Source organism: Fusarium venenatum, assembly GCF_020744135.1.
Source record: "Fusarium venenatum strain MPI-CAGE-CH-0201 chromosome Unknown EDB82scaffold_1, whole genome shotgun sequence".
NCBI classification, from domain to species: Eukaryota; Fungi; Ascomycota; class Sordariomycetes; order Hypocreales; family Nectriaceae; genus Fusarium; species Fusarium venenatum.
The window spans coordinates 3,089,571-3,112,707 of record NW_027072129.1 but is presented as its reverse complement, the minus strand read 5'-3'; the positions used below and the strand labels follow the sequence as shown (position 1 = coordinate 3,112,707).

At 48.1% G+C, this 23,137-nt stretch overlaps 8 protein-coding genes across 8 annotated transcripts; 6 read left to right on the top strand and 2 right to left on the bottom strand.

Annotated features, from left to right (window-relative positions):
* Window positions 1–4,765: 4,765 nt before the first annotated feature.
* EDB82DRAFT_421912 (inositol oxygenase) lies at window positions 4,766–5,710 on the top strand (the record flags this gene model as incomplete). Its single annotated transcript, XM_025731383.1, has 1 exon — window positions 4,766–5,710. The coding sequence occupies one exon, from the start codon at window positions 4,766–4,768 to the stop codon at window positions 5,708–5,710; it is 945 nt and encodes a 314-aa protein (XP_025590413.1).
* A 567-nt stretch (window positions 5,711–6,277) lies between these two features.
* On the top strand, window positions 6,278–8,743 carry EDB82DRAFT_30692 (ATP-dependent RNA helicase DBP9). The gene is made up of 5 exons (XM_025731384.2): window positions 6,278–6,741; window positions 6,799–7,274; window positions 7,328–7,728; window positions 7,797–8,181; window positions 8,234–8,743. Exons 1-5 carry the CDS (start codon window positions 6,421–6,423, stop codon window positions 8,493–8,495), a joined length of 1,845 nt encoding a protein of 614 aa, XP_025590414.1. The 5' UTR covers window positions 6,278–6,420; the 3' UTR covers window positions 8,496–8,743.
* A 330-nt stretch (window positions 8,744–9,073) lies between these two features.
* On the top strand, window positions 9,074–10,217 carry EDB82DRAFT_543078 (NADP-dependent oxidoreductase domain-containing protein; the record flags this gene model as incomplete). The annotated part of the gene is made up of 3 exons (XM_025731385.1): window positions 9,074–9,183; window positions 9,236–9,574; window positions 9,638–10,217. 3 exons carry the CDS (start codon window positions 9,074–9,076, stop codon window positions 10,215–10,217), a joined length of 1,029 nt encoding a protein of 342 aa, XP_025590415.1.
* A 30-nt stretch (window positions 10,218–10,247) lies between these two features.
* Window positions 10,248–11,005, bottom strand: EDB82DRAFT_519789 (uncharacterized protein; the record flags this gene model as incomplete). Its single annotated transcript, XM_065609063.1, has 2 exons — window positions 10,248–10,353; window positions 10,398–11,005. 2 exons carry the CDS (start codon window positions 11,003–11,005, stop codon window positions 10,248–10,250), a joined length of 714 nt encoding a protein of 237 aa, XP_065465439.1.
* A 1,927-nt stretch (window positions 11,006–12,932) lies between these two features.
* EDB82DRAFT_30663 (uncharacterized protein) lies at window positions 12,933–14,072 on the top strand. Its single transcript, XM_025731387.2, has one exon. It carries the CDS (start codon window positions 13,157–13,159, stop codon window positions 14,012–14,014), a length of 858 nt encoding a protein of 285 aa, XP_025590417.1. The 5' UTR covers window positions 12,933–13,156; the 3' UTR covers window positions 14,015–14,072.
* Window positions 14,073–14,425: 353 nt separating this feature from the next.
* On the top strand, window positions 14,426–17,924 carry EDB82DRAFT_30471 (vacuolar protein sorting-associated protein 35). The gene is made up of 4 exons (XM_025731389.2): window positions 14,426–14,847; window positions 14,922–17,184; window positions 17,229–17,375; window positions 17,423–17,924. Exons 1-4 carry the CDS (start codon window positions 14,714–14,716, stop codon window positions 17,585–17,587), a joined length of 2,709 nt encoding a protein of 902 aa, XP_025590418.1. The 5' UTR covers window positions 14,426–14,713; the 3' UTR covers window positions 17,588–17,924.
* Window positions 17,925–18,401: 477 nt separating this feature from the next.
* On the top strand, window positions 18,402–21,881 carry EDB82DRAFT_30486 (uncharacterized protein). The gene is made up of 2 exons (XM_025731390.2): window positions 18,402–21,413; window positions 21,465–21,881. Exons 1-2 carry the CDS (start codon window positions 18,882–18,884, stop codon window positions 21,648–21,650), a joined length of 2,718 nt encoding a protein of 905 aa, XP_025590419.1. The 5' UTR covers window positions 18,402–18,881; the 3' UTR covers window positions 21,651–21,881.
* A 230-nt stretch (window positions 21,882–22,111) lies between these two features.
* EDB82DRAFT_455961 (cytochrome b5-like heme/steroid binding domain-containing protein) lies at window positions 22,112–22,892 on the bottom strand (the record flags this gene model as incomplete). The annotated part of the gene is made up of 2 exons (XM_025731391.2): window positions 22,630–22,892; window positions 22,112–22,580 (listed from the first exon to the last, which is right to left on the bottom strand). Exons 1-2 carry the CDS (start codon window positions 22,674–22,676, stop codon window positions 22,112–22,114), a joined length of 516 nt encoding a protein of 171 aa, XP_025590420.1. The 5' UTR covers window positions 22,677–22,892.
* Window positions 22,893–23,137: the final 245 nt, after the last annotated feature.

The window sequence follows — 23,137 nt, the reverse complement described above, 5'->3', positions numbered from 1 at the left end:
CCAAAGGCCATTCTCGCCAATATGGAGTGGTATCAACGGTCTCTCTCTTGTCTCTTGTCTCTTTTCTCTTATCGGCTTGATGAACCCGTTTCCTGTTGAGAATATTCACTACAGGACGCACATACAGGTCGCGTCATGGTTCGAACCAAGGGGTTGAAGTAATCTGTGACATGACAGTTTGATCTGATCGCGAAACGTACCTTGATCTCGGCCTCGGCGCCGCTCGCTCTGACATGGGCCAGATTATCGTTGTGCAGGATCCCATTATACTGGCAGATTGGCCAACTGATGAGACATGTCAACTCTAGGGAACGGTTGAGCTGGAATCATCTCTTGCAACTGCAACGCTTGAAGGGAGGGAAGTATATCTCTGGTGCACACAAAAGTGCCTTTAGATAATGCTGTGCCTGGCTCTTGAATTGCTCATTGATCTTGGCTACCCGTTGTCGGTCCCTTGTGGAGTTATCCATCGGAGTTGGCTTGATTACGGAGTTAATCAGCCAATTAATTCCCATGTGATGCTTCATATATGCATGACTTAGCTTTGGTGATTGATTCGATGCCTTGCATATCGTCTGTGATCTCACAACAAAACACATACCACCTCTCCCCTAGTAGATACTCATCACGATCACAAAATGGTGACAATAGAGTTTTTTTTAGCAGTGTTTTTGTTTTTGTTTTTGGCTATGGCCTTTTAATTTGACATCTTCACATGGCAAATGTTGACTGACATGACCTCTGTGGCAGGTCTTACCTAATTGGGTAATTCTGAAGAGAGATTCAGGTCTAGATCTGACCGATTTCATGGTTCCGCGGCGACAAACTTGTGGCCGTTGGCTGAGGTGCATGCTAAAGGACTGCCAGACGAGGGTTTCCCAAGGTCAAATGAGGAGAACAACATGAACTAACGTTAGTTAGGTAGATAGTCTGAAGGTGTAGTGCCGTGTCAGGTCACAAATGGTCTGATCGGAGACATTTGATAGGAAAGCCGGTTTCATTTTAGTAGTTGCACTAACAGCTAACGAACAATACTTTATTGTTATTAAAAACCATACATCCAATCGAGGAAATAAGCCCAACTGGCATGTCTCCATCCATATGACGGTGCGCTTCGAAGTGAGAGGAGTGGTTTCTCGCGATGATATTAGCCGGGCTGAGGGAGTTGCCACTACTGCTGTCTTTACCTTTATAGCTCAATCCAGACTTGACGTGGCTGGCTGGCTGGCACACGTTAACCCAAGCGACATCGGTTTGTATTGCCAACCGATCTCTAATAAAACTATTCGGAACCCCCCACCAATCATGAGCTGGGCCCTAAGTCCAAATTGACGGGAACAGTACCCGGTGAATCCTCAACCTCAAGGAGATGAAAGGTTGTATCAACTAGAGATCAGCAACAGACCGCCCGGACTGGGAGGAGAATGAAACAGCGGGTTTAATTTGGCGATACATCATCGGGCTTAAGTGCCGTTGATTCCATCATGCTCTTTTTCCCGAAGGGGCCGGGAGTAAGAGGGGGAAGTTTAGCTTTGACGATCTACAGTAGGGTCGGGAGGTAACGAAATGCCTCCGAATTACGTACGATCCAGTACAGTAAGAACCGGAAATGCAGTTATCGTTCACACAAGGATAGTGCCGCCATCACCGACATGGGTGGCTTGGACGTTGTTGCAGGCATACGGCCACTTCTTCAACCGGCACGTTCTATTGGTTCTAATTTTGGTGTTGCAAAAATGGCTTTGACCACAAAACAAACCGTTCCTCACACTCGGACAATAGAAATGGGTTAGACCGCCCTGTGTTTTGATTTCCTCAGGATCACTTTCATGGGCTTCAGCCAAGATACAATCACTCTACGCCCGCGGAAACGCTTTGTCCGGAATTACGAGACTAAAGGTTGGACTTTGAGTTAATAGGGAATCCAGTAGTAATTCTAACTCTAGATTAGAATCAGGGTTTTCACGTTGGTGAGAGCGCATAGACTGAAATCTCCGCTTCAGTTGATATTCAACTTGTCAAGTAGAATTATGTATTGGCCAAACTCGACTGATTTGAGCCAATGTGGTCAAAACAGACGACTCTTTAAGCATGTCAGCCCTGAATATCACTATGATTTCACTCCTATTTACCTTGAAAAGAAAACCTCGGGCTCTTGTCTCTTGGGATATTGATTTCACACTCGAATCCTAGCCACCTGTAGCCCAATCGATACCCAAGATACTAAAGACAAGGTTTAGAGAGATCGTGATGATCTTTTTGAGCGGCCGCATCTAACATTTGATCACGATGTTTTGGGAGAGGTCATCGGCAGTGACAGTGGCGGAACATTATCAAAAACTTTTCGCTCTAGGGCTCACTTGTTACTCCTTGTCAAAAACTAAAAACCACATGATTTCGGACCAGTCGTTGAAAGGTTTGCAGTAACGTGATATTAAATCGTTCTCGCGATGTTTGTGATATAAGAGATATCGAGATCAATGCGGTATGAAGAGGTCCGGTAATGTTCATAACACTAGGTCCATACAATCACCGTCCCGTTATCTCTGACATTTTCTCCTGTTACTCATTCTTGTTGTCACATACTTTCTCTTGAGCCGTACTGCCACCGTATGACTTATCATTAGAGAAGGACGATAGCGTCTTCACAGGCTGGGACTTTGTTTGCGGTTTCTATAACAATACAGCATGTAGTTTGAAATGAATGACGCCATCAGTATCGATCAATTGGCATTATCAAGTTTCTTCTTGGCACGGTAATATCTTCATCAAGATTAAATATATTTACAATGTTCAGATCTTACTCTCGGTGATGGAATGCTGTACAAGAGTAGCTTGTTTGGCTGTGGTGTTAGACTTGACCTTGGTCTCTCCATCATCCATTTATTGAATGGGTTGAGATTTTGTAAGTAAAAAGGCTTGGCTAGAAGTTTGCGGTGTGCTTCATTGTTAATTAAAAATATTTGATGGCTTTCGTTGCTGTAAATTACCCACCCAATAGATCTTCGTCGTGAGGCTACAAAGCCCCTACATGGATATGTTGTAGGGTTGAGTAGGCATATACTCACAACAGACAATAAAGCAGCGCATCGGAGTTGGTAAGCCTCCTTAATAAATAAACAAGTATATATAATGAAAATGTCTGCAACGCTACTGACCAGATTATATGTTGGGCAGTTGGTAATGTTCAAACCACTGGCATTGATGGTGGTATAGGTTAGGCGGGCAGGCAATCAAGATGGTTTCTTCACAATTGATGATTAGGAAGTAGAGCTACATGTTATATGTCTACTGTAACGGTCCAAGAGTTTTCTTCTTTAGATTATTCGGTTATGGCAAGAGTGAAAGGTGAGGTGGATAATAGGATTGTGTGCATGTCGCATAACGATTCAATCACCGGGGAATCTTACCAAGAACAGTAATTCACTAACATTCACCTCTCCGGGACTAGCTGCAAAAACCCAAGAGCGAAACTTTTCCCAATGCTCTGTGACGCCAAAGTTCCCAAGCCGATCCACTCGGGCAGAATTACCACGAGAGCGAGACTTTAGCAGCGAGATGTTCGTTTTGGTGCTGGTCCTTTAAGACTAAAACCTTAGCGAGGAGGCGATGTTGAAGAGCTGTGACAGCTCTAATACAGCATGGGGGAACCAAAAAGATTATGGGACGAATCTAAAATGAAGAAAAAGGACATACGAGTAGTCAAACTTCCCCAGATCGCGACTCGTTGACGCGGACGCACGTTTGGGGCAAAAGACGGGAAGCGAGACAACATCTGATGTATCTAGCTAGATTCTGACAGATGAGGATACAGGATGCTCAAAATTTTAAGCATGAGAGCCTCTGAATTAAGACTTCTTCGAATCTTCTTCCAACAGGTAGATGCATTTTCACCGCTCAACCTTGCCTTGTCTTGTCTTGTCTGGCACAAGCTTGGATCTCTTCCAAGAGCAGCTGACATTCGTCAGGTGATGCTATCGTTAACAGGGTCGGCTAAGGGACCTCAGACAAAGATCTAAGCGAATATTCTGTAACCTCAGGCCAGGAGAACAGGAAATCTTACCGGTCAGCCCCCCGCGTGACGTAGAGAAGGAAATTAACAACATGGAGTAAACGTGGGATTTTGAGGTAAATATTTGTGAAATCTCCACTGCTCAAGCTATGATGCTATTCCGGGGTATCGTCAATTGCCATAAAGAGCTACTTCCGGCGGAGCTAACTGTAGATAGATGAGAACAGGACCTTACAGGGTTATCAGTGGCGATACCTCGGCGGGCTTAACCCGATATGTGTAACTCAACTGGGAAATCTTGCCCGCCGAGATCCATCATTCTCCAGATCTCGACCAAGTCTGAACCACATTGAGACCAAGTCTACGAGAGTTGCAAAGCAAAACACCCACTCGGGTGACACAGATTGGTCATGACCCAAGTTTTTACCTTCAATAATGCGGGGAAGATAAGAAAGAATAGAGGAAAGTGAGCGGGAAAGAGCAATGGTGTGCGGGTAAAGTGAAAACTTCGATATTGGATGAGATCAGGTTCCATACCTGATAGAGACGAACTTGACATCAACGACATACCTACATAAGACCGGCCTTGTCACCACTTCCAGATCCAATTCCTCAAGTTCACCATTATCCAATTCTCCCTATTCCATACTTGATCAACAACTCCAACCATCTTCAAGATATCGAACCTCTTCTATACAATAGTCTCTACCTTTGCCACTTTCACTTTCACTTACACGTTTTACAAACTTCACAATGGCCCCCAGTGCTGTCATTGACGACTTCTCCAGCCATGATGGCCAAGCTCTCGAGGCTCTCTCTGATAAGATTGACGATGTCAACGTGATCAAGTACGACGAATCCTCCAAGTACGACGAATCCTCCAAGTTCGACAAGGAGAAGGACAAGAACACCTTCCGCCAATACGCCGATGCCACCGACCGCGTCAAGAACTTCTACCGCGAACAACACCACAAGCAGACTGTCGCTTACAACCTTGCTGCCCGTAACCGCTTCTACAATTCTTCTCGTCCTCGCCCTGAGATGACCATTTGGGAGGCCATGGAGAAGCTCAACACTCTCGTTGACGAGTCCGACCCCGACACCTCCCTCTCCCAGATCCAGCATCTTCTCCAGTCCGCTGAAGCTATTCGCCGCGATGGCAAGCCTCGATGGATGCAGCTCACTGGTCTCATCCACGACCTTGGCAAGCTGATGCTCTTTTTTCCCGAACTCGAGACTCAGGGACAATGGGACGTTGTTGGCGACACTTTCCCCGTTGGCTGTGCTTTCTCTGACAAGATCATCTACCCCGATACATTTACCGAGGGAAACCCTGATGCTGTCAACCCTGACTTTAACACCAAGTTCGGCATCTACTCTCCCAACTGTGGTCTTGACAACATCATGCTCTCTTGGGGTCATGACGAGTATCTCTACCACGTCGTCAAGGACCAGTCTACCCTCCCCGATGAGGCTCTTGCTATGATCCGCTACCACTCATTCTACCCATGGCACCGAGAGGGTGCGTACCAGCACCTCATGTGTGACAAGGACTGGGAGATGCTCAAGGCTGTCAACGCCTTCAACCCCTATGACTTGTACTCCAAGAGTGACGGCGTCCCTGATGCTGAGAAGCTCAAGCCTTACTACATGGATCTCATTGCCGAGTACTTCCCTAACCCTGTCATCAAGTGGTGAGGGACGAAAAAAAGGAAGGAAAAAGAAACGAAATGATAGACACGAACGCGTAGACAATGGTTTAGTTTTGCAAGTTTTTGTTAGCAAGGGTTAATGACTGGGAGTTAAAGGGATAAAATTGGATTGTACAAACGAATTAATAAATTTTTGGTTATGACGAGAAAAGTTGATTACCACTTTGTTTCCGTGATATGCTATGGGCTTTATTATAAGACGTGTACATGGCAAAGAGCGCATCTTAGACTCTTGAAAGGAGGGGGTTAATGGTTTTGTCAATTCCTGAATCATGTGCGCGTATAATTTTGAAATGCAATTTCTGAACTTAAATTTGTGGCCTCTTGTAAGATATATGTCATTGCTTCGCAAATACTCATTCGTAATTGACGTTTGAAGCTATTCCCGGTCAAATAAAAAAGACCTGAGACAGATGCACGCGTATGGATGGATGGATCCTCATGTATTGATAAGCACGATAAGAAGAAAAAAAGTTCTGAACGATTTTCGAAACTTTAGCAAGCTAGACCGAAGGATGCTAGCGCTTTGATCTTATGGCCAATCAGATGCATGGATACTGCTAAACTGCCCCTCAGGCCCGCTAGAAATTTGGAGGAAAGCACTGAAGCAGAAAGATTATCTTGGGTCGTTAAGAATCACCATCTTTCTTCGACATACACCAACAGCCCATCACGACACCACAACCAGCTTTCACAATGAGCGCATCTACAAAGAGAAAGCGCGATCAAGCAGAGGAGCCTGTACCAGCCGAAAACTCTACAAGCACCGAGGTTGAAAAGTCTACAAAGCCTGAGCAAAAACAAGCTGAAGAGACTTCTTTCGTCGATCTTGGCCTTGATCCTAGATTGCTACAGGCCATCGCCCAGCAAAAGTTCGCCAAGCCTACTCTCGTGCAGCGCAAGGCGATTCCTCTGGCTCTCAACGGACAGGATGTTCTCGCCAAAGCAGACTGTGGTTCTGGAAAGACCGCCGCATATGTTCTTCCTCTGTTGTCGAGCATTCTGAAGCGCAAAGCTGTATGCTTTACCTGCTACTCAAGATGAAGGGCCCTTGCTAACTCAATGTGTCTCTAGACTGATTCTACTGCTTTCACGACCGCTCTTATCCTCGTCCCGACCCGCGAGCTTGCAGATCAGGTTTCGAAGGCGATTGAACAGTTTGCTTCATTCTGCGCAAAGGATATTAGCACCGCAAAGTTAACCGACAAGGTCTCTAGCAAAGTCCAACGCGCCCTTCTCTCCGTCTCCCCCGACATCGTCATCTCGACCCCATCGACTGCCTGGCAAAATGTCAACTCTTCCGCACTGTCAATTGACAGGCTCACCCATCTTATTCTTGACGAGGCGGATCTCGTTCTTTCTTACGGTTATAGCGAGGATCTTGAGAACTTATCACGATCAGTTCCCAAGGGTGTGCAGGTTATTATGATGAGCGCTACTCTTTCCGATGAGGTCGACACACTCAAGGGAATCTTCCGACGTGACCCTACCTTGTTGGATCTGAAGGAGAAGGAGGTCGAAGGCGAGGGTATTACTCAGTTTGTCGCCAAGTAAGCCATATGAACTGCAGTATATAAAGGGATAGTTACTAACAAATCTCTAGGTGTGGTGAAGACGAGAAGTTCTTGCTTGCTTATGTCATCTTCAAGCTGAAGTTGATCAAGGGCAAGTGCATCATTTTTGTCAGCGATATCGACCGATGCTACCGTCTTAAGCTTTTCTTTGAGCAGTTTGGCATTCGCAGCTGTATCTTGAACTCAGAGCTGCCCCTGAACTCGCGAGTTCATGTTGTCGAGGAGTTCAATCGACATGTTTACGATATCATTATCGCCGCCGATGAGAAGAACGAGATGCTCGGAGATGACGAGCCTGCCGAAACTGCCGAAGCCGAGGACGACTCCAAGAAGATCAACGAAGGCGACGATGCAGAGACAGAAGCGAAGCGACCAACGAAGAAAGCCAGGAAGTCCAAGAGTGGTGATAAGGAATATGGCGTATCAAGAGGTATGTCATACCCAGTGCTTGAGGCAACAATCCTACCTATGATGAGAATGCTAACAATACATTCACAGGTGTTGATTTCAAGAAGGTTTCCGCAGTCATCAACTTCGATCTTCCCTCCACAGCATCAGCCTACACACATAGAATAGGACGCACAGCGCGAGCTGGCCAGACTGGCATGGCCCTGTCCTTTGTGGTTCCCAAGGACCTGTACCGAAAGCACATGCCCACATCTACCCCGGCCTGTGAAAACGACGAGAAGATTATGGCTAGGATCATTAGGCAACAAGCCAAGCGCGATAAGGAGGTGAAGCCATACAACTTCAACATGAAGCAAGTGGATCCTTTCCGGTACCGTATGAATGATGCCCTGCGTGCCGTTACCAAGGTTGCTATCCGAGAAGCCCGAACACGAGAGCTGCGACAAGAACTATTGAAGAGTGAGAAGCTTAAGCGGTAAGAACACGCCACACTGCCATTGTGCAGGGATTGTACTAACAAGTCTCAGATACTTCGAAGAGAACCCAACTGAACTTTCTCACCTTCGTCATGATGGTGAACTTCGAACTGCCAGACAACAGGCTCATTTGAAACACATACCCGAGTACCTCATGCCAAAGGATGGCAAGCAGGCTCTGACCGGAGACGTTGGTTTCGTGGCCATGCGAAAAGACAAAAAGGGCAAGGGTAAAAAGGGTCGAGGATTCAAGGTCGGCTCAAGGAAGCGGGATCCCCTCAAGACATTTAAGGCGAGGCGCAAGACGAAATAGACGGATGAGTAGCGTAATATAGCGATTCTGCAGTTTTTTGATACCTTGAGCTTGGTTCAAGACCATCTATTTGTTCCTGACATTGGTGTTCTTGTGTCTTAAAACTGAGCCCTGGACCTTGACGTTTGGCCTTATCGCCGACAACACCGACCTCATGTCTATCAAATACCGATGCACGCGTCACCGTGGTTTCGTTGTACAAATCTAACCATGAATAATGTAGTATCGTATAAGTGCACGATACAATTTCAGTTTAGCTAGCTTAGTCATTCATGCATGATGATGGGGGCTTCGGAGACAAGCTTAACTTCGGTCCGCCGGTGGGGATTTCTTGTAGCTATTGTTGTGGTGCTAAGCCTATCGTGTAGGAAAGTTAGGCTGTATTGTCTTAATGGAGAGTCCATGGAAAGGGAACTGGGGTTCTAAACAAGTATATAAGACTGTGTTCTCTCAGCTATCAAGAAAGATGTTTCCGGAGTATCAAGCCTCAGTTGCCTTTTACACAACACTAGTCTTAACTCTGTTTGTACACTACTAACCTGAACAGTCATACCTACTACACGCATCTATAATCCATCATGGCCCCTCCCGCTCAACTGCCCCTTCGTCAACTTACAAAGAATGGGACCAAGATCCCAGCCATTGGCTTCGGTCTCATGGGTCTGAGCATCGCATATGGAGCAGCTGAGTATGCCCAAAGATTTCACTCATCCCAATGTCCTTCAGGCTAACACATCTAGGCCGGATGAAGAACGTCTCAAGGTCCTTGATCGTGCCTGGGAGCTCGGCTGTACCAATTGGGACACAGCTAACATCTATGGCGATAGCGAGGACCTCGTTGGGAAGTGGTTCAAGCTCCACCCCGAGCGTCGCCAGGACATCTTTCTTGCGACCAAGTTTGGACTCAAGATGTCCGATAAGGGCATTGCTACTGATTCGACTCCTGAACATGTGAGGGAGAGTATTGAGAAGAGTCTGAAGAGACTTGGCGTGGATCATGTTGATTTGTACTACATGCATCGCGCCAGGGAGGATGTGCCTATTGAGAAGACCGTTGAGGCCATGAAGCAGCTCGTTGAGTAAGTGGTTGAAGCCTCTCTGCCTCATAAACAAATTAATAAAGGGTTCTGACGATCGAACAGCGAAGGAAAAGTCAAGTATTTGGGTTTGTCCGAGGTGTCCTCCACAACCGTTCGCCGTGCCCATGCTATCCATCCTATCGCAGCAGTACAAGTCGAGTACAATCCTTGGACACTTGACATTGAGGGCCCTTCAGGAACACACATCCTCAAAACATGCAGAGAGCTTGACATCGCTGTGTTCGCTTACTCCCCTCTTGGTCGGGGTATTCTTACCGGCCGATTCCGTTCTGTCGAGGACTTTGAAGAGAGTGACACTCGACGAGGATTGACTCGTTTCCAAGGGGATAATTTCAAGAAGAATCTGGAGATCGTGGACAAGTTCGACGAGATGGCAAAGAGCAAGGGATACACTTCTTCGCAGATGGCATTGGCGTGGCTTCTAGATCAAAGTCCAAATGTCTTTGTGATTCCGGGGACCAAGAAGATCAAATATCTGGAGGAGAATGTAGGAGCGGCGAAGGTAACACTGAGTAAGGAAGAGGATCAGGAATTGCGACGATTGGTTGAAGACGCCGAGATTGCAGGTGGGCGAGATGCTTTCTTTGGTAATTACATGGACACGCCTCCTCTGGAGAAGTGAGCAACAGATAAAACGAATAAGAAGCAGCCCTTACGCCAAATCCATACAAAGAAGCTTGCCCTTCCATGGTGCTTCGTCCTTGTCATGGGTGTTCTGAAAGCTTCCCATAATTCGGAAGCCTCGATCGACGTAGTATCTGTCGTCAATCAGTAAAGTGTCTTGATCATAATGCCCGCTTACGAGAAGTATTTCGCGACATACTGTACCAATTGCCCATTACCTCCATCCCAGCAGTCGAGCCAAATTGTCTTCCAGCCTTTCTCAGCAGCATAATCCTTCACCTTTTGAAGGAGTGCAGCACCGGCGCCTCGGCGTTTGTCACCCACTCTGTGATCCGTGACGAGGTACTGTAGAAAGACAAAGTTGCCCTTCTCCAACGCTGGTCCGACATGGTCCTTTAAGTCACCTGAATTCTTCAAATAACTTACGAACTGTTCATCAAGAACTTCAACGAACCCGACCGACACGAAGGAATTTCCGTTTCCATCCGTACGTCGGGCCAGGCTGTCGTTTGCCGGCGGTCCTGAACTGCCATAACCGTCCTCAATCTCGGCAATGAAAACCCTTAAAGGCTCGCCCGTTCTTGTCTTACGGAAACTGTCCGATTTCGCCACCGTATCATGCATACGTTGAATGTGTCCTTTCTTCTTTGAGAGGGGTTCTGTTCCCCATTGCTCAGAGTTCCCAGTAGCCGCCAGGTGAGGTAATGTTGAGTCGAATGCGTCTATTATAAACTGAGCATCGTTGAATAACGCATCAGCGTCCCGGATATAGAACTGCCTTGACATGTTTCTGTAAATGTATCTGTGTATATCAAGCTGAGAGACGGGAATCAGAGGAGCTTTTCGGAGTAACTTAATAATTCCGAGGAATAGGCATAGGACTGTGAGACGTTAAGTTCGCAGCTTGAGGATATGTCAGCAGTATTCTAAAAAAAAAAAAACAGAAAGTACATGTTGCGCTAGCAGGGGTTATTGTCCGTGAATATTCCATATCAGTTTCGAGAAGCATACAGGCATACGGAGTCGATCATCATCGACCCTAGACTTTTGAACGGATGCGGGAGTCTGGAGCCCTTTCCCCAGAAACTTGCCAGCATCGTATCATTGCCAACACTAATAGACCCTCGGTGCTACAGTTGGTCTGGGGGCCCCGAGATCGGCTATTTTGGTTAGACCTGTGCTTCAAAGTTTGCTGCAGATAAGTTGGGGTGCGTCAAGGCGCTATCAAGGTCACATAGGAAAGACAATTAACTCCAGCAAGAAAAGGAATTCCTATTATAATTGCTAGCTCGTGACACCTGGAAGTAAGCGCAGAACTTCTTCGTATATTTCGCGTGTACCATCACCTCCTGTCTCACTTGACTTGGTAAATGCACCAACACAAACCATCGTCTGATCGGGAGATATAGTTATGAGACCCTATATTCCTACCCATTTGTACTCTGTTGGGACACGGCAAGGATGAAATGGCAAAGTTGGTCACCTTCCACGAGGTCTGGCTGCGTCGGTAACGCATTTACCGGCGCCTTCGGCCTAAGCAGCATGACTCGGTGGATGCTATCTACATGATAAGCTACGGCGTCGCGATGCGACACCAGTGGAGTCAAAATGTTGTGAGTTCTTTAAGAATCGCAAATTATCATCGTAGTCCATGATCCAAGGAACTGGGATGATCGTCGTCACAGCCTGAAACTAAAAGGCTCTTCAGTACACTGCCACAAAACTTCCCAGATGACACCTGCTTCCAAGAAGAAGTGGTTGTAGACAGACACAATTGTAATTGTTGAAGTGACCATGACTATAGGAAGTCTGGCGTAGAGGAATGAACCATTCGCTCATCTTCCCGAGCATTCTTGGCACTAATTCATGCCCATTTCCGATACGGATGGGCCGACAACCAAAAAGATCAACTCAAAGACAAAGAAAGATACGTCAAACACAGCGTAGGAATGCGTGCTCTAGTACTCAAGTTGGATAACTAGAATTTTCTAGCGCCCCCTTCTTGTGCGCATAGCACGGTAGGAGCGGTGATCAAATCCCTCCCTAGAAGAGAAAGAGAAAACATCTCAGTCCAAGCTCGCATCTCAAGAGCCCGGCAGCATGGCTTGAAAGCGTCTTAGTTGTGGGTTCTTGATTAATAGTAGGGTCGCGGTCCGCAAAGATACGGACAACTCTGGTCTGTAGGTCCACACCTGATGTTAGTGAACAACCGAGTCGCTGCAAGCGCAGCAAAATCTTTTTCAAGCTGGCGATCGGCGACAGCGTAACGCAAAAGAAAAGTAAGAAGAAAAAGAAGTCAATGCAGAAACATTTGGACTCCGGATGAACTTGAGAGGTGAAGTAGGGCAAACACTTGGTTGTTCGACGTGGCGCATTCAGAATCGTTACCCCGCGGAAACAAAACCAGTAGCAAGGACGACAATAGTTAATCCAATAGCTGCCGACAGCAGGGGCCACCATCCAAACCGAAAGAAAGAAATATCGAAACATGAGTCGCTTGGAACTTGTGTTGGGATTCGGTTATGACTTGAATCTGTACTGTTTCAACAGACCAGCGTTATTTGGGACCAGGACCCGGGGAGTGGGCACCTTGATGGACGGACCCTTTCCTTGCGGATCAGTTTAAGGCACAGAAATAACATAAATATTCACCACTGCGCTGCAAACTGGTTGTGCCGTAATGAATTATCTTTGTTCCGCAGTTTGGGTTCGAAATAGCGGCTTCTGACGCGAGATCCCTCGCATTGCCCGTCATTGTCCAACATTGTGTTAGTAGCCCGTCGACACCATCAACTAGCTAGCCCAGTCGCTAGAGCCTGACATCACCGAGTCATCTGCTCAAGACGAATATCTCTAGATATCTTGTCCTTCTTCCCCCTTGCATCGCCGTACTTCATCACTCTTATCTCAGGCGTTGTTTGCTCAACTTCAATCACCATGGCCGAAGAACCGATGCTCATGCGAATCCCCCCAGAGATCCGTATGCTGATATACGACCATCTTCTTGACAATGGCGGAACAAAGGACATTTCAATCCGTAACCAATCGAGATCCGAGTATGATGCATGCCGCTCGAAAACACAACGTTCAACATACAACATAATGGAGCGAAGTATCGTAAAGAGGTCGTACGAAACAACGTATTGCGCCGATCCCGAACCACACCGAGCAATGCACACAGTTATCATGCACATCAACCGCAAAATACGAGAGGAAGCGTCCCATTTCCTGTACACAAAACATGCCTTCCACTTTGGGGATGATCTTGAGGCAGTGGTGCCTTTCTTCGCCGACAAGACGCCACGCACTAGAGACCTAGTTCGCGAGATCAGCCTTTACAAGTGCAGTCCGACAAATGCCATTGAGCCAGATTCTTATGACTGGTCTTCCGTCTGTCGCTCGTTACAGAGTTTGCAGAGCTTGGACAAGTTAACGCTCGTCATCGAAGGCGCTCGGCCACGAGAATCGTGGGACGGCCCGCAGAGCTTGACAGTATCTGACTTTCGGCTGTTGTATTCCACCCGTCACGAGAGTTTGCGGTGGGCTCGGGAACTGGCCTCAATCAGGACGGTAAAAGAGGTTGTGATTGTTGCAGATATTCACAATTTGCCGAGTCCCGAGTCGAATATGATGCTGGTCCTTGCCGCATTTTCATCCTCAATTGAAACATCATTAGTGGATTTCCTCCGCGATGATTTGGGTATTCCAGCCCGTGTTGGACAGCCACAGTATTGTGGTGTGGGAGTATTTGGCCGATCCAAGAAATGTCAACGGAACGGATGTCTGCCAAGTTGAGAAACCTGAATAAGGATTATGAGTCTTAAACGTATGAGAAGTATCAGGAGACAATGATGGATAGAATGCGAGGAGTTTGGGTGTTTCAGCCATGGCCTACATCTGAGATTAGTGAACTAAGAGATTGTTATGGCATTAAGCGGATCGACTAGTAGCCATGGCGGTGTGAGCAGCACGCCTTCGAATAGTAATTCATGAATGCCTAAGTGATGATTAGGTCCATTCTTACAATCTTTCTGTGAGATTCTCCTCCATGACTTAACTAGAGCCCAGGGAGCCAGCGCCCAGACCTCACGTGATTCGGCTGCTCCCTGGGGAAAGTCCATCCAGGGGGGCTGGGACATTGCAGTCCCCTGCAGCCTAGTTAAAGCCTAAAGGATGGAAGTGCAGGTACGACTACAGCACCCTCATCCACTGTCCCCAAGTAAGTTACCAAACGTAGTGCCTACGGTGTACGGATACAGCAAGGACCCACCCATTATCTCAGCCTCCCCCGTATCGTCATCGCACCCGTCCCCGTTCTACGCCTTGAATGCGGCGCAACCTCACGACAACCCGGCACCTCCGTCCAACGTTCGATCTCGTTGCCATCTCCTCCACGACTACGTCTATAATTGTCGCATTCTTTTGAATTGCTAGGAGTTTGGCTTGTTCCGACCTGCTCCAAGCTACCCCGCTGTCATATTCGCCAACGACAAGATGGCCACACCAGCTCCCCCCGAGGACCAAGCTCGTCTGCTTGAAGATGCCCTGGTTGCAGTGCGTCAGCAGACTTCGCTCATGCGCAAATGTCTCGACACACCGGGAAAGCTAATGGATGCGCTTAAGTGCTGGTATGTTGATTGCTGCGCTGCGCAGCGCAATATGGTGGTTCAATCCCCTGAACGGTATCACTAACTCTCGTCAGCTCGACCCTTGTTTCTGAGCTCCGTACCAGCAGCCTTGGTCCCAAGCAATACTACGAGCTGTACATGTCTGTTTTCGATGCCCTGCGATACTTGTCCGTTCACCTTCGCGAAAACCATCCTGTCAATCACCTAGCCGACCTCTACGAGCTTGTTCAGTATGCAGGCAACATCGTTCCGCGATTATATCTCATGATTACCGTGGGAACCGCTTACATGGCCATTGAGGATGCGCCCGTCAAGGAGCTCATGAAAGACATGATGGACATGAGTCGAGGTGTTCAGCATCCTATCCGTGGACTTTTTCTCCGTTATTACCTTTCCGGCCAAGCGAGAGACTTCTTGCCGACAACTGAAAGCGATGGTCCCGAGGGCAACATCAGCGATTCCATCAACTTTGTGCTTACGAACTTTGTGGAAATGAACAAACTATGGGTTCGGCTGCAGCACCAAGGTCATTCAAGGGAGCGTGAACAGAGGATTAGAGAGCGAAAGGAGCTGCAGCTACTTGTTGGCAGCAACATCGTGCGCCTAAGCCAGCTCGTTGATCTTGAAACTTACAAGTCCAGCATTCTAGCGCCTCTATTAGAGCAGGTGGTTCAATGTAGGGACGTTCTTGCCCAAGAGTATCTCCTTGAGGTGATTACGCAAGTTTTTCCGGACGAATTCCACCTACACACACTGGACCAGTTCCTTGGAGCTGTGTCCCGGCTCAACCCTCACGTCAACGTAAAGGCTATTGTGATTGGCTTAATGGATCGATTATCCGAATATGCTGAACGCGATGGACCGGAGGACAAATCCGAGGACAAGGCCCAGATGGAGGCTGATGCACTGGCAAAACTGCTGGAGAAGGTCAATCTCCTGAAGGAAACACCTGCAACCCCACCTTCAGATTCCAAATCTCCTGGTAGTGGCAAGTTGGGCGACTCTGCTGAATCTTCCGAGTCTCCTGATGACACCAAGACTACCGAGAGCGATGATGAGACAGCAGCCAAGGCAGAGGAGCCTGCCAACGAAACTGTGGGTGAGAGCAGCACCGACGACTCCAGCACACCCGCTGAGTCCATGCCTTCAGTTGCCGATACGGAAACAACTGCTGTCAACGGCCAAGGCTCAATCACAGAAAAGGTACAGCTCTATGAGGTGTTCTTTGCTCAGGTCAAGAACTTGGTTGAGGCACAGCATCTACCTGTGCCTGACATCATTGCTCTTCTGGTGTCACTTTGCAACCTTGCTCTGAACATCTATCCCGATAGACTGGACTATGTCGACCAGATTCTAGCGTACGCGACTACCAAGGTTCGAGAAAACATGAACAATGCCGATCTGCACTCGCCTCCCGCTCAGCAGAGCTTACTTGCTCTGTTACAGGCACCCCTTAATCATTATGCTTCCACATTTACTGCTTTGTCTCTTCCCACCTACGTTCCTCTTTTCCAGTCGCAATCATACCCTACTCGCCGCGCCGTTGCTGGTGATGTTGTTCGCACTCTGCTCAAAAACCAAACCAAGATCTCGACTGCAGAACAGCTTGAGAACGTTTTGGAGGTGCTGAAAGTTCTCATTAAGGAGGGATCACAGGCACCTCAAGGCTACCCTGGTGTTAGCCAAAGGCGCCCCGTGGAGACAGACGAGACAATGGAGGAGCAGGGATGGCTCGCAAGAATCGTTCATTTGCTGCAGGCTGAGGATAATGACACCCAGTTCAAGCTGCTTCAAATGACGAGAAAGGCATACTCGGAAGGAAACGAGCGTATTCGCACGACTACACCCCCTCTTCTGACGGCATGCATGAAGCTGGCGAGAAAGTTCAAGCAGCGAGAGCATTTCGACGACAACTGGGAGACACAAAGTAACGCCCTGTTCAAGTTCATGCACTCTGCACTCAGTACGCTATACACACGTGTCAACAGCTCCGGGGCTGCCGAGATGGCACTGCGTCTCTTTGCATCCGCTGGACAAACCGCCGACTTGGTTGGCTTTGAAGAAGTTGCGTATGAGTTCTTTGCGCAGGCCTTCACTGTGTACGAGGAGGCGGTAACGGATTCAAAAGCTCAATTCCAGGCAGTCTGCGTAATCGCCACTGCTCTCCACCAAACCCGTAATTTCGGCAAGGAGAACTACGACACACTTATTACCAAATGTGCACAGCATGGAAGCAAGTTGCTGCGCAAGCCCGATCAATGTCGTGCTGTCTACCTAGCTAGTCACCTGTGGTGGGCAACTCCCATCATGTCCAATGGCGAATCTGAAGAGACAGAGGTATGTTGAATCCCCACATCGAAATGCTTGACTAACAAGAACAGCTTTACCGGGATGGCAAGCGAGTGCTCGAATGTCTTCAGCGAGCCCTTCGGGTGGCTGATTCTTGTATGGAGACGGCCACATCGATTGAGCTTTTCGTTGAGATCCTGGATCGTTACGTGTATTACTTTGATCAGCAGAACGAATCAGTGAGTTTTATTGATGAGGCTTGGAAAACAATTGCTAACTCATATAGGTCACAACCAAGTATCTTAATGGACTTATTGAACTCATTCATTCTAATCTGGCAGGCAACCAGCAGGACTCTGCTTCAGTTGAGAATAGTCGTCGGCACTTCAACCAGACATTGGAAAATATTCGTAGTCGACAGTATGAGGGTATTGTGCTGACACCAAACTGAGGTCTAGTTGGCGGCGCAAGGGGGTAAGAGAAGGCGATTGAGCAGCATAGCGATAGATAATGTTTGGCCTGCACTTATCAATGAAGGAGCAGGTAGTTGTATATATCTAAACTTTGCCCAAAGATTGATAATAGGCGTGGTGAAGCCATCTGTTAGGTTTGGCCTTTATGTGACAATCTCAGGTTGAGTTCAGGGGTTACGACTACCAAAGCCAATCAGTCACTCAAGTCTTGGTTGGGAGTTATTATAACGAGTCTGGATAGGCTATCACTGTTTATCAGGAATTCAATTAATCACAGAATCATAAGTTGGTCGGAACATAGTCCGCACACAATTGTGTTATCGACAAAAACGACGAAAAAGATGCTAGTCTACCTACAGGTACCCTGAATTATTCTATCTCTTCCATGTTACGCAGTGTGCGGATTGTTTTGTGACCCGTCCGTTTGATTGCGACTCTGTTGCTTGTCAAGATCCAGAAACCTAGGCTCATCACCTCCCTCTCCCAGTTAGGCTGTCCCCTTATCCCAGCTTTTGTGGGGTAATCCTGGTGGCGTGCATGGGCAAATTCAGGAGATTGAAAGTGAGCTCCTTTGGATGCCTCTCAAAAAGAGTGTGTCCAGTGTCAGAACATGTTTCATGTCAGAACTTGATCAAAAGAATCAGAATAATATTGAAATGTCAAGCCAGACAGGATAACGGTCAATATAGAAAGTCCCATATTCTCAACAAAAAAAAAACCCATAGCGGCCAAGGCTTGATGCCAAGTATCGCCGGATCGAACTCAGCCACTTGAGACTCGACCGACGCCCTCAGTCTCGGGCTCATGCTCATGCTCAGGTATGTACTTGCCGGCGAGTTATAGTGGGCTCCGGTCCCTTACGTGGACACTCCGTACGCCATCACCCCCCGTCGCGATCGTTCATAGGTAGTAAGCGTCTTGACTCTAATCATCTCAACATATACGCTTCCATTTTTCATTCCTTCCAATCAACTCCATCAACCTGTCGAGTCTGAACTTTTGTTTGGCAATGCGCTTCTGGCGTCCGGCTCTGTCTCTTGTCTTTCCTTCTTAACGTTCCTTTGGTACTATCTAGTCTAGGTCCCTATCCATCTTAATTGCTTCGTATCGTATCGATCGATCGGCTCAGGTCACCCACTCCTTTATCTCAACCTTTCAGCGAAAGCGAATGTCACTTTTTATTTCGACTTGATCAAAAATTCTCAAAAGCAACTCCAATCGGATTGAATATACGACAACCGAGGGCGCGGTTAGCGCTCATACATCTTCAACATGCCTTCCGAAAAGACTCCTTTCTACGATCCCATACCTCCTACTTACGACCAGGCCCTAGCCAGCGGTAGTCGTTACGATCCTGATGACTGGGCTCCAGCCCCGAGGTCTCCGACCAACGAGCGAAATGCAACTGAATCTGAATCTCAAGGTCTCCTGCAGCACTCGAGTGCTGCCAGCTCTTCACGCAGGCCCGACGGGTATCGGCCACCAACAGTAGAAACCGATGATGAGGATAGTTTGTGGGCTAGCGACAGCGACAGCGATGACGAGGCCGCGCAGGTCCGGCGTGAGATGCAGGAGATGGAGATCGAAGAACCCGACCGATCCACAGGCTCACAGTGGGGGAAGCGAATAGGCTCATATCTAACTCTACCGCGATGGAAATGGTCCTGGCGTCCAAGGTTACCACGATTACGCATACGTCTACCTCAACGAGCTGATGCGCCAGCGGCCGAAAATGCCGAGACTGCTACGGGTGAGAATGAGGAGACGCCAAGCCAGACAACGAGGAGGTGGAGTATACCCAAGTTCGACAAGACAGTCGTCATTCTGTTCTGCGTGCGCATTCTGGCGCTCACGATTATACTGGGTTTCTTCTATTTGCTCTTCGCTAGTGATATGTTTGGTGGTCTATCAGATCGTTTGGGAGGCGGTTTCCGCTTCAATCCCGAGGACCTCAGGGCTCACCTGCTACGAACCGTTGATCCTATGAGGATGCGCGCCTCCGTACAACACTTTTCAAACTACGCCCACATTGCCGGTACCGAAGGCGACTATGCGACTGCTCTGGATGTTCAAGCCATGTTTAGCCGAGCACTGCTGGATGAGGTGATGATGGACGAGTATCAGGTTTATATCAACTATCCCCTCAAGGATGGCCGTGCGGTGCAAATAATGGATGACAAAGATCTGAAAAAAGTCGTATGGACAGCCAAATTGGAGGAGGAAGAAGTTGGCGGCGAAACTGCAGGTCGGCAAACATACGCCTTTCACGGATACTCCAAGTCTGGCGATGTCCAAGGACCCCTCATTTATGCCAACTACGGTTCACGAAAGGACTTCGAGCATCTTACAAACAAGGGGGTCAATGTCACAGGTGCTATTGCGCTCGTCAGGAATGGCGGATCCCTGGATAACCAAGGTCTCAAGGTCAAGGCTGCGGAACTTGCAGGTTTTTCTGGATGCCTTATCTACTCCGACCCTGCAGACGACGGCTTCAAGAAGGGTGCTGTGGCGCCAGAAGGACTATACATGCCCGCAGACGGCGTTCAAAGAGATTCTGTAGCGCTCACAAACTGGGGCATCGGAGATCCTTTGTCGCCTGGTTATGGTAGTAAGGGTGACCAAAGAATCACTCTTGACAAGGCAAACGGACTTGTTGGTATTCCCAGTCTTCCGCTGGCATGGAGAGATGCCAAGGTCCTACTGCAACACCTCAAGGGTTATGGGGAGAAAGTACCAAATAAGTGGGAAGGTGGCGTTCCAGATGTCGAGTGGTGGACCGGTGATGACAAGTCTCCGATCGTACGATTGAAGAACGAGCAGGATGAGGATTCAATGCATACTATCTGGAACGTCTATGGCCGAATCAATGGCATGGAGCAAACGTCCAAGTCTATTATCATCGGTAATCAGCGTGACTCTTGGGCTTTTGGTGCGACAGACCCGCATTCAGGCACTGCCGTCATGATCGAGATGGCCAGAATCTTCGGGGACCTTGTGCAGCGAGGCTGGAGACCCTTGAGGACTATCGAGTTCATGTCCTGGGACGCTTCCGCATACAACCTAATCGGTTCAACAGAGTATGTTGAGCATAACTCTGACGCGTTGCGCGACAACGCCTTTGCCTATATCAATCTTGATGCAGCCGTTGTGGGCAACGAATTGCATGCCTCTGGCTCGCCCGTGTTTAGAAAATCTCTTCTGCACGCTATGGGCCGAGTCATCGATCCCAGTACTAATTCTACCTTAAAGGAACTCTGGGACCAGAGTCATGCCGAGCTCAAACAGCCTGAAGGAAGGGGTAACCATATTCCGTTCCAAGATATCGCTGGGACTAGCTCCCTTGACCTGGCGTTCAGGGGAAGCCAAGTTCCTCATCATTCAAGCTACGACAAGATTGATTTGGTGGATAACTTTATTGACCCCGATTTCAAGTATCATGGTGCCATGGGACAGGTAATCGCTCTTCTCATTCTTGACATGGCAGATCGACCCATTATGCCTTTTGACATGGGGTGGTATGCGCAAAGATTGGTTCAATGGGTGAAAGACCTCGAAAAATGGGCTATCAAGCACTTGGAGGGCCAACCCAAAGGTGAGACAGACGCTTTTAAGGAGCTCAAGGAAGCTGTACAGCTCATCCAGCACAACGTCGCCACATTCGAAAAGTGGGAGATGGACTGGGACCGCGATGTCTTGGGTAATGGAGGATGGGAAGCCACCGACATTGGCGCGTCTCGATTAGCATACAATAACAAGATGGCATACTTTGAGACGGCGATGCTGGATCTTGAAATCGGTGGTGGAGTAAGTCTCATCACCCCAGTTGACAACATAAATCAAGCTGACCATTCATAGATCCCCAACCGCACACAATTCAAGAGCATCGTCTTTGGGCCAGAAACGTGGTCCAACGACGGAGCTATCTTTCCTTCAATCCGCGACAGCATAGAAGAGGGGGATTGGAAGACCGCCAAACCCATCGTTGCCAAGACGGCAGCACTCTTACGCAAAGCAGCATCAATTCTAGAGATGCAGCAATAAAGTACCTGTATGATTTCAACTGAGCAAAAGCTCTTCATTTATTTCCTTTTTCCCCCTTTCTACTTCTCGATTCCGCAAACTGAGTCTTGGCGAGCCCGCCCTTGTTCTTCTTTTCTCTACAGGATATATATAGTTGTCTGGTTTCTGATTTGTGAGCTGCGTGGCAACACTTCACGCAAAACGTGTACAGGAGGCATTGCACGGAGTTTGGTTGCGTGGATCCTGCTTGCTATATTGTTTTCTTGGGTAGGACTTGTTGAGGCACCTGGTCGGGATAGAGTGAAGGTTTGTCTGGCGACTATACGGGATTCTTCTTTGTTATAGTTATCATAATGAAGGAATGCGAGTCACATATGTGCCCTGATATGTCCCATCATAGAAAACTCATAGAGCGGATATTCTTGTCGCAGTAAGCCTGTGTCTCAGAACCTAGTCTCTTCGTGATTGCGTCCTTTCATCACTCAAGCCTTCTGCGCCTCGTAGTCTTGCACAGAAACCAGCTTTCCAACAACAGTGTACTTCTCCAAAAACCTCTCCTCCCAGCCCTGCAGCGCATCCATCTGCTCCGCATCCAATCCCTCGAGCTTATCGAGCGGAGCATCAAGATCCTTGGTCAGCATATCTTCGTCGAAGCTGCCGCACGCAAGACCTCGGCTCGCATCCCTACCAGCAAAGTTGCTGTACGGGCCACCAGGACCATAGAAGTTACGGCCAGGTGAGACATCGAAAACACGCCCGCGAACAGCGAGATAGACAGGGCGGCCCTCCTCACCATTGAAAGGGAGAAGTGTGTGAGGAGTGTATGTTCGAAACACGGTTGATGGGGTGTCGCGGGGGAGCGAGGGTGGTGGCGAGGAGCGCATGAGGGCGTGTGTTGTGTAGAGGACGGCGCAGATTAGGACGAAATTGAGAGGGGTGAAGAATGATGCGCTGAGAGAGTTAGTGAGTATATCTAGAGACGGATTGATGAACAGCGCACGTTTCTTGGCTGGCTTGGTGAGCCAAGTGACTGTCGACGTGATCCATGGTTTTGACAGATAGTATTCTACTATGTCTAGAGAGAGGTTGCAAAGAAGTTCGGTATCTGGTACAGAAACTACAATGACGAGTTACTTCTGTGATGGTAATTTAAAGGTGTTGGTTGGTTGGGGATTATCGAAAGCGAGCGAGGCCCAGTAAGAAAGTGTTCGATTGATGGATTCCGAGCTTCCGGTGGTTCTTTGAGCTTCCTCCCCCACTTTATGTTCCGAGCGCTGTCTCAGCTTCGTGTTGTCTCGGGAGTTAGGGAGTAGCCGCTCAGGTTCCCGCTTAAACCTTGTTTGATTTGTTACTGCCTGCCAATTACTATGTATAGTATGTACTATGCTATCGTTATGTTTCAACGGAGGTAAACTTGACGCATTACTTGATTCTGTCCTTGTTAATATAACAAGAGAATACATGGTTGAGCTATGTTGATTGCCTACCCTATGCTGAAGAACGGCAGT